Raw genomic sequence first — 12,166 nt, 5'->3', positions numbered from 1 at the left:
AACAATTCGTGTTGCTGTCATATAACCAAGTCCAGTCCAGATTTCTGCACCTCTGATGCCTTTCTTAGACTTGTTTCTCTGTGTAAGGTCAAAGCATGTCCTCAAGTTTAATGAAGCTGTCTTCAAAAGTCAAAAGCCCTTGATACTTCATGCTCATTGCGATTTTGGCCATCTCTTTACCGCAGAAAGTTGCAGCGCATTACCACAGTCGGTGGAGATCAAATAAGTTAGAGGTGTTCTGGAGGTGTCTGGTGCAGTAACATGATCTGTCCCCTATGCTGGGATACGGTTTTACAACAGGCTGCTGTTGCTGTGTGAATAAGAGGGTCAGCTTTTTTTTTTTCCAAAAGTGAGGTTTGTAATTTCTCGTTTGCTTGAATAAGTTTTTACCTTGGAAATTTTATGAGAATAATGTTTTCGCTTGTTTTGCAAATTTTAAAAGCAACTTTATTTTGTATTTGCCTTCCGAATACTTTTTACGAGGGGTATGATTCATGAAAAATTAAAAGATTGCTGTGCTTGTCAAAGGATCAATATTATCTACAATTTGTAAAATAGATTTAAGTGTTGTGCGACAGTTTTGTTTGGCTTCAAAGGACTGTCGAGCACCGTAAGACTTTGCTGGTTTTGCTTGGATAGTTTTAGTTGGTATTTTATGTACAAAACCCAGACAGATGTTTGACTTTATGTCCAGCCAAACAACACTGTATTAAGAGGAAAGAAAGGCACGTGTTGCTCTTTTGCTGTTTAATGTCTCTCGAGATGTTATTGTGCAGCAGACATGAAAATACTAGCAGATACTATTTAAAACTAACTCTTTACGTTTTGCAGATGCAACAAGAGTGGCAGCGTTGTTCAAAAAGATTAAGACAGACTGCGGACAATTAATAGCAATTTATTTATAAATTGTTTCTGCAGTCAGTGGTTGAGATCTAAAGCAGAAGCACCTGCAGACCTCCATAGATACTCTTGGGAAAATGCTGCATCAAAAGATTGTATGTAAAAGTTCCCGTTCTGCCAGGATAGCCTGATTCTGCTAGCACGGACACAGAAAACAGTAAAGAGACAGTGATTCAAACTGAAGTCCACACACCCAACTGCTGTTACGATCCAGTGTTCATGTACCCTCTGTCCAAAGGCTGCTGCCCAACAGTGTCCCAAACACAACGCAATATAATTTGAACAAGGCTTTACAAGCAGAGGGAGGTGTCTCTGTAGAGAAATGCACCACCACAGGAGGTCAAATGACATGATTGAGAAGATTGCATTTGTATAAATCTATGTGTTGTTTGTTCTCCTTAATATGCCTTTAACATAAACAGTAGGATTACTTGATGTGACATGAGACAACAGACTTTATGATGACACATGCACTTTTGAAAAAATAAACAAATTTAAGTTGATGAAAGAAAGAAAATGTATGGTAACACGAGTCAACTCTGAGACAGTTACTGCTAAGCTGACAGGGGTAGTGTGGATTTCTTTATCATGAAAGTATCAGTTAGTCTTCTTTCTCTTCTCAGGATTTGGATCTAAAGCTCCCACCAGACTTTGCAACTCAACCTCACTGCCAACAGACGCCTTAAGGTGAGTACATAAAAGGTTTCTTTTCTTACATTTGAAATCACTAGACTCGGACATTAGAGGCGTGGTAGAGATTCTAAAAAACTCCCATTGTTCTTTTAGCAAATTGAGTAATGAATTCATATCTTAGGAGGCACCACACACAATGCTAAGCCACTAAAAAGACATTGTGCATATACATTTTCCTCCAATCAAAAGACTCATATGTAAGCACATAGATTTACCAGACTGCTTTAGCTTATCATGCTTAGCAAAAAGCTGGAGATGTCTGGAACAGCTTATGTTAAGACACTTTTTGTTCACACGGCATTAGAGCCATAATACCTCCTTTAGGACTGCTGTACACCAAGGCCCCTTTTTTTGCATTAGTTTACGTTGCTTCCTCGAGATGTTTTACACAACAGCATTAGAGCTGCAGCATTGTTAGGAAATGATCTTCACTCCTGTAGAAATTGGCGGAAGAAATAAAAAGTTTTCAGCCCTAAAAATAGAGGTTAGATCGCTAACATTAACAATGAATAAACTTTATTTATTATATATATATTCTGAAGAGGAAATTATACCGGATACAGCGAGTCATAACCACCCAGCCCCGTATATTAGAATTAGCTTTACCTGACAGTGAAGGTTGCACTTCATCGTACAGTAACATCCCCTCAGAGGTTGATGTACATGCACAAAACTGATATGGAAAATAAAGACATGGTGGGGGGGAGGGGATTTTGACATGTAAATTCAAAACTAATGCTCCTGTTGAAAAATTAGTTTGATAATTTGGGGAACTGTCAAAAAGAAAAGAGGAGTGACTTAATTCATTCAGGTTTTAAAGACCTGTTGATGCTGCCAGGCAGACACATTGGAAGAAAACCTTGATAGCTACTTTCAAACCCAGAGGAGCGACAGGATTTGATGACCTAATTCTTAAGTCGGAGCCTGATAGCAATGACACCAACAGAGTTCCACCTTTACCTGCCTTCACCTCTTTAAGACAAGTCAGTTAAGGCAAATGTTGCGTTGAAGGCCAAGAGAGGAAAATGTTGACTATCTAAATGAAAGTCAGATTATACATTTCCTGTCCTCTATAGTTAAAGAATGCTATCAGCCCGAATAGGATGTATTCATTTCGATTTTGTGATTTTGTTTTCCCATTTAAGTTTTCAGAGTGACTTCTCCTTAAAAGACAAGACCACCTTGGTCAAGAGTGTTTCGGATACAGATGCCACGCTTCTGGCCGTCCTTCCCAAGGGTGTGTTACCTAAACACAGAATAAAACAACTTATTTTGTTTCTTTCAGCATGTTTATGAGTTTGAAAGTTTAAAATTCTGTTCATACTTTCAGTGTCAGAACTGAAGAAATACTTTGAGGGAGCGGTCTCCAACGATCAGGGGATGAACAGGTAAACTTTCTTATTTCTATTTAAACACATCAAACTGTTTCCATGCCCTTGCTCAGCTGACTTGAGGACTTGGACTGAATCTTTGAAGTGCCTTGAGATGATCTTTGTTGTGATTTGGTGCCATATGAATAAAACTAAATTGAATCCAATGCTCCATTTTTTGTCTCCAATAGGAAAGAGAGAATAGCCCGGCGCCTGGACGGGATTGAAACGGAAGCACCACCCGCCCTGGTGCCTGGTGGTTTGGTAGCCAACAGGATGCTGGAGGAGGATCCACCACGGTACACCCGTGCCTCAGACCCATGTGAGCCTCGTGTGATGGGTAAGCATGGCACGATGCACTGAAAAGGTCTTTTACGCTGCCTGTCATGGACTTGGACTTGGATTAACACTATATAGATATGTAATTTACACCAAGAGAGGCTGTTAACACGTTTGTCATTCAGTATTTATACAGATATTATTGTCATTGAATACTTTTTATACCACTGAAGCTGTACTTATTGTTTGCATTGATGGAATTCTGTAAAGTGAATCCCAGTGACGTGTTAAGTTTGTCAGAATATTACCACAGTATGTTTTTTATTATTCTAGGACTTTGCTGTGTTCTTTTGGTTAAATATATCTTACCTTTTGTGAAATAAATAATTGTCCAGGGCATAATGCTGACTTGGACTTTGACTTTACTGTCGTTGTCATATAAAACAGCAACAACGGTTCAGCAGCTCACTTAACAACAGCTGTCTTAACCACAGTAAGAAACTGTTTTTTACACTTATGTGACAAGAGCAGGCGTGCAGTCATGTGAAAAGTACAGCCTTTAACATATTTTAGGCTTTATGCAACAGGACACAGGATAAATCAGGAGCTTAATATGTTATAGAACAACACATAACACATCAGACCCTGTGATATTTATCGAATAAAAACTAAGCCGCAACTAAAATGCAGAAGCATTGTGTGCTTGAACTTATTTTTGAAGTAATAATTTCCTGTATTATCACTGTCTCACATTGTTGTTGAGGACTTTTGCAAACAATTTTGCAAATCATCAGCCCTCCACCACCTTGCTTGACAGTTGGTTTGAGGTGTTTGTGCTGATATGCTGCGCTTGTTTTGTTTTTTTGCGTTACGACCAATCATCTCCACTTTGGTCTGGTCTGTCCAAAGGACATTGTTCCAGAAGTCTTGTGGTTTGTTCAGATGCAACTTTGCAAACCTAAGCTGTGCTGCCATGTTCTTTTTAGAGAGAAGAGGCTTTCTGCTGCAACCCTTCCAAACAAGCCATACCTGTTCAGTCTTTTTGTAACTGTGCTGTCATGAACTTTAACCTTTAACATGCTAACTGAGGCCTGCAGAGTCTGAGCTGTAGCTCCTGGGTTTTTGCATTTTCTCTAAGCGTTGCACGGTCTGACCTTGGGGTGACCTTGCTGGGACGTCCACTCCTGGCGAGATTGACAGCTGTCCTGAATGTTTTCCACTTGTGAATAATCTTTCTCTCTGTAGAATGATGGACTCCAAATACTTTGGAATATGGCCTTATAACCCTTCCCGGATTGATGGGCAGCAACAATTGCTTCTCTAAGATCATTACTAATGTCTATCCTCCTTGGCATCGTGTTAACACACACCTGAATGCTGCAGACCTGCAAACACGACCAAACTTTTGCTTTTCAAGTGCATTTGATCAGCAGCAAATGGCTGCTACTTTCTGTAGCTCCTATGGTAGAAATAAGGGTGTACTTAGTATTGACCAGACTTCATCAGGATTTTGGTTTAATTTTTGTTCAATGAATAATGTCCAAATGTAATATGTCATGTGTTGCTGCTCATCTAAAGTTGTGTTTACCTCATTTTAAGACCTGATATAGTCTGGATGTTGTTTCATTATGCCCTGATATGTGAAACCTTAGAACCCTTGTTCTTCAACAGGAATGTTGCTGATAAGTAATGAGGGATTTTCACTGTTTTCCACAGTGAGGCGCTATGGCCGAGAGGAGCTGGAGGCGCCACAGAAGAAGGTGTCATCTCCAGACAGATCATCTCAGGTCAAAGTTGGTGTTGGCAGTGGCCGCCCAGACCCAGTTGTGGTGTATGTTGACCCAGTCACGTTGTCCACCTCCTCCACATCCACATCTGGCCCCACAGACTCCACTAGCCTCAGCTCCAAGGCTGAACGCATTGCTCGTTACAAAGCTGAGCGCCGCCGTCAACTGTCAGAACGTTACGGCATCCTCCTGGATCAGGAGGCCGACATTGATTACACGCCACGCTACCGTTCCAGGCGTGACCCAGACACCACTGAGCGACAAACCACTGCCAGGCGAGACAGGGACAGATCAGAGGTGGAGACACAAAGAGAGGAGCCCAGGGTGCCATACAGATCTGGAGTAGGCAGGGTTTACATGAGGACACACCCAGATTCTGCACCTGCTGACACAGTAAGCCCTGCCCACTCAAACCAAGCCCCGCCCCCAAATCAAGAAAGACCAAGCCGATTTTTGGAGCGTGAGAGAGCGATGAATATGGAGAACTATCGGCGGGGTGGAGCTCAAGAACGCTCAGCAGCTTCTAGAGCCAGGACGCAGAAGCAGCATCAGCCTCAGCCTCAGCATCAGCCTCAGCATCAGCCTCAGCATCAGCCTCAGCCACAGCAGCACATCCACCAAGGCTCCGCCCACCTGGAGCAAAGCCCCGCCTCCAGCAGGGACTACAGTATTGCTGCGGTGCCAAGCTCTCCTCGCACTGCCCGCCGGGCATCCCTGCCCTCCACTCGCTACGGCATCTCACCTGGAGATTTATTTATAGAGCAGCAGGCCCAGAGCATCCTCAACAGGCAGGGGTAAGTCTATCAAACCTTATAAGATACACAACGTCTTATTACATTTCTTCAACGACAGCTTATGATGGTGACACTATGCACTTAGTTTGTTCCTTCAGTTTGTTTTGAAATCTGAACTGTCCTCACACTTATTTCTTGTCAGAGTTATGAAATAATGGACAAAAAACTTTGTTCTTTTACTTCTTAATAACATATAATAAAACTTTCTGTACTTCCCATTGTCAGTAAGTCGGTAATTTCAAAGATGTAATTCTTGACTGCATTAAGTCAAAGAGCGTTTTTCAGAAGAGTCAAAAAATTTGGATACGTGTCATAAAGTTTGAAACTCGATTAAAGGATAAGACCGTTTTTTTGACATTGGGCCCTTGATTTCACATTATAACATGATGTTCTACTCACCCCTGCTTGTTGTTGGTCATTTGGAGCTGTTCCGAAGATATTCGCGAGGCGTCCGGCTGCTCTCTTGAGATATTCGGCCATGAAACGGTTTCCTATGGGCAAGCTTATACAGGCACAAACTATGCTGTTTATAATTTATTAATTACTCTACATTAGCACTGATAACGTGGAGGTGCGTCGCTTACTTAAAAAAATCTGGGTTACTAATTTTGAATTTTAGCCGAATGAATAAATAGGCAGCAGGTCTGTGGGCTGTCTGTGGCAGTAGCACGAGGACGTCAGTAACACCCACTTTACGACAAAAATTCAAAATTACAGTAACCCAGATTTTTTTAAGTAAGCGCCGCACCTCCACGTTATCAGTGCTAATGTAGAGTAATTAATAAATTATAAACAGCATAGTTTTTGCCTGTATAAACTTGCCCATAGGAAATCGTTTCATGGCCGAATATCTCAAGAGAGCAGCCAGACGCCTCTCGAATATCTTCGGAACAGCTCCAAATGACCAACAACAAGCAGGGGTGAGTAGAACATCATGTTATAATGTGAAATCAAGGGCCCAATGTAAAAAAAACAGTCTTATCCTTTAACTCTTACTTCAGAACAGGATTTCATACATGCAGAAATCCAAATAAGGAAAAATCAGAAAGGAGAACAGGGATACTATATATATTTTAGCTTTACTTTAGCTTTGGCTGGCCTCTGAGGTGAGCGTCCTTCTGCTTCTTCCACCCTGCCAGCACTGAGATCTTTCTAGGCTTTGGGTCCAGCTCTGTCATGCTCATCCTGCTCCAGTTTCACATTGAAAGCTGTTCTGGGGAGCTCATGATTGAAAGGTTGAAGGGTGAGAGGGAAGATTGCAGGGTTGCGTTTTGGAGTGGGTATGATTTCCCGTCTCACCCCCCAAGAGATCAAACTGATTTAAAAGTAGCTGAGTTAATCAGTTTAGAGCTTGTCACTGTCCATTATAAGATGCCACCACAAAAGGAATGATAATTAGAATAGTTCTCAGGTGAAGTAAGCAAAGAGGAACAGGAGTTGATGACTTGTTGATGACACGACATGTGTCATTCTGTACTGTGATCTAAAACCTATAAATAATGCTGCTCATGCTTAGGAAGTTATGTTCACGTAACATATCAACATATCAACATGTTCCTTAGCCTGTACAACATAATCATCCAGACCTGAGAATAGTTGTGATATTTGAAAACAGGCTGGATAATTAGCACAGCTTTGTCATTCAATAATGGTCACAAGTGTCCGTTGGGATCTGACACTGTCACAACGTTATCCTGTAGCCTGGCATCCCTGTCAAAGAGCGACTGGTCTCTCAACACAGACTCAGAGAGTGACAGTCAGGCAATCTTCTGCTGGCCCTCCAGGTACTGTCCATCTGCGATACCATCAGTGTGAAGACCCACCCGTCGTCCACAGGAGACATGTGTTTTTAACTGGCAACTCTCACAGAAGAGAGAACTTTTTTAAAAAGGCGTGATGCGAAAACAAAGCCACACTTTTTAGACACATGTTGCCGGTGGACCAGAAGCTAACTCTCTCCAATAAATGTATTGTATAACCATTTAATGAATTCCATTTAGTGGTGGTCTTAGTGGCCCTCTTAACATCTGTGTGGTGTTTCAGACATCTCATAATAACTTGTGAACTTTCTTTTATAACTAATTTTTCCATTAAAACTTTTTTATATATTAAAATTCCATAACACTTTTTCCTCAATGAATGCTCTTTCAAGGCAAAATCTTAAAGAGCCTAAATTATTCTCATTTACAGATTAAAAATGTTACTTTGGGGGTACGATGGTGGGCTTATATTGTATGTTTATAACAAATTAATTGCTTTTACTGTACATCCCAATCCCACCTGAAACAGCCCAATCCCAATTCCTCTCATTGGCCGAATCCCTCCATTTTTCAGGAGTATATTATCCTATGTCCTTTTGAGATGAAGAAGTGGTGGTCATCAAGCACTTCCACATGGGCTTTGGGGGGCATTTGGGGCCCATTAAGATGACTAGATAACCACCACTCTTCTGCTCCCAACCCCCTCCTAAAAAAAGGACACAATACCTCTGCAGAAGAGAAGGGTTGGTAATAATGATAGGGCCAAGGGGAGGAATTGGGATTTGTCTCCGTCTACTCTGATTTGTCAGCTAAATGGTCAAAAATGACTGAATGGGGGACAGCTGCTCACTCTTTGGATCCAGTGGAATAGTGGAAAAGATGGTAGGAGAAATTAGAAAACAGAATCCCACTCAACAAGAATCCAGGCACACTTAAACCAAGCTGTGATGTGGGTCTGCAGTAGTGAACATATTCAAAAAGCTCATTAACTTCCTCATTATATTGAAATAATAGGATGTGAAGTAAAATACTGTATTACCTCATTTTCAAGGGTTCTTAATTTAAAAAAGTAAAGTAAAACCCACAAAAGTGAAAGATTCTCACCCTGTTGTTTTTATATTTATTCAAATGAACCCCAGTTAGTACGACTCTATGAAAAAAAAAGGAGTGTTACTTTGATTGATTGAATTATGGGGTGGAAATATCCATCCAGTTAAATATATTTAAAGAATGGGAGTACAAATAAGATGTTTGAAGAGCAGGGTCTTCTAACGGACAAAATGAACTGGTGAGGAGTTATTTAACTTTAACACCAAAGAAAACTAAAACATCAAAATAGCATCATATGCTATTCCCTCAGATTCCCTCAGAAACAATGTGCATCTGAGCACATTATTAAAAAACAAAGGTCATTGACCTGGCTCATGCAAACATATCCAGAACTCTGTGAAACTGATCACTTTTCACCAGCTCAAGACCATCGCTTGTAAATATATTCTCGTTAAAGTAGTGCTGCTCCGTGTGTCCTGTTTCATGGGTAACTGAGAGGTGTAAATGAAGTGGAGATGACAGGGTGACAACATTACTCAGCTCCAGACCCTCGAATCAGTCAGTCGCAGACTGATTCAGCACTTGTCAGGAAGGCAACACTCACGTGGCCCCCTCCTTAGATTCTTGTCTGTTAATCACTATGAAATAATATCCGAGTCTTGTGTCAGGGACTTTGACAGTGTCCTTGCACGGGGACATCCATTTCCCTAACGAAAGCCTTCATGAAAGCTTTTTAATCATTTGATGCAGTTTTGTTCTCAAAGGATTCCAATGCAATCATTATGGGAGTGATAATTGATTCTATCACAGCTGTGCTGCCGATAGCATTTCAAGGAGTATACGTGAATATGTGACATAACTCACTTGCTGATACAGAGGCATGGGATTACTTAGTTAGACAAACCTTTCTTGAACATGTTAGCATGCATGCTTTCATGGTCACACATCGACAACAACTTATGGTTGAGGCTTTATTTGCAGAAAAATAACATTATTCAACACACTGTTCCTTCAGTTTGTTAACAGGTCTAATTATGACATTATTTGTCACTCTTAAGCAAGTTTGAAAGGCCGGTGTATGCCACCAGCTCTAACCTCCCTTGTGGTCTAATCAGCTGATTCTACTCACTCGTATTAGTGTGTACTCATGTAGCACAAGCACTGTTTAAGTCCTTCGTGTCATTTCAGATAAAGTAGATGCCCATCAATTATGTCTGGCTTAGTAGTTTACAATGAGATTAGTGCAACCTTTGGCTATCAGAGGTCAATAGGTTGTAGATGAAAATAGTTGGACTTACGTTTTGGGCATGAGACAGAGGGAGTGCTGGACTCAAGTTTAAAAACTCACGGCATGCTGCGACCTGACCTCGCTGTACTAGAGTTGGATTTCTGGAGCTGAGGTTGGTCCCATGATGGTCTCATGTCATAGAATTCTCCTCTATAAGTTTCGTAATGGGTAGTAGGATTTAGTGGGATTGAAATTGCATTTGCACACAGCTAAGATTAACCACTTGCTTGCTGCAAAATGTACATCAATGTTGTCTGCCCTACAAGCCAGCTACACATGTAGTAAATTATTTAAATATAACACACTATTCAAAATATCTTGTTGGTGAAACTGATGGTAGTTAGTAAAACTGTGGGTGGTTTATCTTTAACCAACCTTTGTGAATCATGAATAAAACAGAATATTAATCCCTTTCACATCGACTTTTGTTTAAGTTGAGTTTTTGGTTTAGACAGTGTTCTTTAATTGCCCTGGAATCTCAGTGTCTCGTATGCATTCCTTTCTCCAAGAATCCGAGCAAGGGAACGATTGTCCAAGGATGAAACAGTTCTTAGGCCCCATGACTGGAGTCCAGACAGGCACCAAGCTAACAGACATCGTACTCATGGGAGCGCCGCTCAGTATACCTCACAGCACTCAGAACACCCCCAACAAAGGACTGTTTCCCAACCCCAGCCGAGCCCAGGCCACCATCCTGCCCACGGGCAAACCATCTACACTCCCTCGACCTCTGAGTACCAACACTCTGGCCATGCTTTGGACTCTGAGCCCTATTTGGCCATGATAGCTCCAGTACCAGCTGCCAAACCCTCTGGACCCCCAGAGGTGCAACCACGAAGAAGAGTGAGTGCCGACCAAATTCATGCTGCCCACAGGGAGGCAAGACTGGAGGCAAAGCAGGCCATCAAGGAAGAAGCCCACACAGAAGGCTTGCTAAAGAGCAGGAAAGCTGTGTTGCCCTCAGAGATTCGTCGGAGGGAAAGGAGTGTGGACGATTCTCACAGAGGCCGACATGAAGACATGGACTGGCAGAACATCAGCCCAGAGCGGAGGAGGGTAAGCCGCGGGGAGGAAGACTGGGATAGGGAGAGGCCAAGGGAGAGAGGAAGGGAAAGACAAGTCCAGAGGATCAGAGAAAGAGGAAGAGAGCACCTCTCCAGCCATGAGAACCAAGATGACAGAATAATTAGCTCCGTGCAGCCGTCCCATACCTCTGTACACCAGCAGCATTGGCAGCATCGACCCTCAGAGCCTGTTTACCATCAAGAGCCCCTAATTAAGCAGCAAGAGCCCCTAACACAGCAACAGTATGAACCCAGGAAGGGAGAACATGCTGCTCAAATTCAGCAAGATCCTCAAAGGCAACATCAACACAACCACTTGAGACAACCGCAGGAGAACCAAAGACAGTCTCGAGGACAGCAGGAGTATGAGCTGCGAGCACATGAGCCTCCAAGTAGACAGCAAGATCCTCTCAAAAAACCACAAGAGTCCCGACTAGAAGAAGAGATTGTGCCTCAGTTGCAACAGCAAGAGGCACAGCATCAGAGGTTTGACTCAGCTGTCTACTTCCAGAAGGTTGCCTCTTTGCCACAGGCCAAACACAGAAGCATGGAAAGCAGCGGAGGGCCCAAACCCAAGATACGAACACGCTCCAAGTCAGACATAGGAATAAGCCAACACTCTACCATGTATCGTATCGAGAGGGCAGCGACCAGCAAAGAAGCATCAAGAAATGTTCTTCCTCCTGGGATGGCTAACGGGGAGATGGGCGCCCTGGACACAAGGGTGTCAGTAGCACAACTGCGACACTCTTATCTGGAGAATGCCAACCGGAAACCTGAGTTGTAGGTCCACTGGCATGGGCTCTGTGTTGCACCGCTTAATAACTATCTAATAGCGCCTTAGAATGCTGCTAAAAAAGATAATGCACTTATGGCCCATACAAATAATGCTTATGTATGTACCGGGCTGTTTGAGGTTTTAAGCTTAAGTTGCCTTTGAATATTATATTTTCTTATAAGTTACCATTTGAATGACTGCTGCTGCATGTTAACGAGAGGCAATGGCTATTCACAGTTGGTTGCAGTAATAATATGCTTAGTGTGTGCTCTAATGTCTAAGTGTGAGGCCTTTTTTAAAAAAAAGTGGGTTTTTTTTGAGTGCCATTCATTTTAAAAGCAACATCAAATCAAGTCATCTTTGATATTATTTCACCTGTACTTTCTTTTTATGTTTGTTCATC

General features: G+C 42.1%; 1 protein-coding gene across 10 annotated transcripts in view; it reads left to right on the top strand.

Moving 5' to 3' along the window:
* The window catches only part of svilb (supervillin b), a 46,925-nt gene that overhangs the window by 3,716 nt on the left and 31,043 nt on the right, over nt 1–12,166 (top strand). For 6 of the 10 annotated variants that reach the window (XM_075482788.1, XM_075482783.1, XM_075482785.1 and 3 more), the window contains exons 2-8: nt 1,524–1,587; nt 2,739–2,830; nt 2,924–2,981; nt 3,155–3,303; nt 4,959–5,823; nt 7,524–7,607; nt 10,431–11,768. In XM_075482788.1, coding sequence (XP_075338903.1) covers nt 2,974–2,981; nt 3,155–3,303; nt 4,959–5,823; nt 7,524–7,607; nt 10,431–11,768 — 2,444 coding nt within the window. In that variant the 5' untranslated portion in view covers nt 1,524–1,587; nt 2,739–2,830; nt 2,924–2,973. The remainder of the gene's footprint in view (nt 1–1,523; nt 1,588–2,738; nt 2,831–2,923; nt 2,982–3,154; nt 3,304–4,958; nt 5,824–7,523; nt 7,608–10,430; nt 11,769–12,166) is intronic. The other 4 variants (XM_075482787.1, XM_075482786.1, XM_075482782.1 and 1 more) reach the window with 3 other exon arrangements.

The sequence above is a fragment of the Odontesthes bonariensis genome, chromosome 14 (genome assembly GCF_027942865.1).
Source record: "Odontesthes bonariensis isolate fOdoBon6 chromosome 14, fOdoBon6.hap1, whole genome shotgun sequence".
In the NCBI taxonomy this organism is placed as follows: domain Eukaryota; kingdom Metazoa; phylum Chordata; class Actinopteri; order Atheriniformes; family Atherinopsidae; genus Odontesthes; species Odontesthes bonariensis.
The sequence above is the reverse complement of the archived record's forward strand: the minus strand, read 5'-3'. Positions and strand labels throughout refer to the sequence as shown.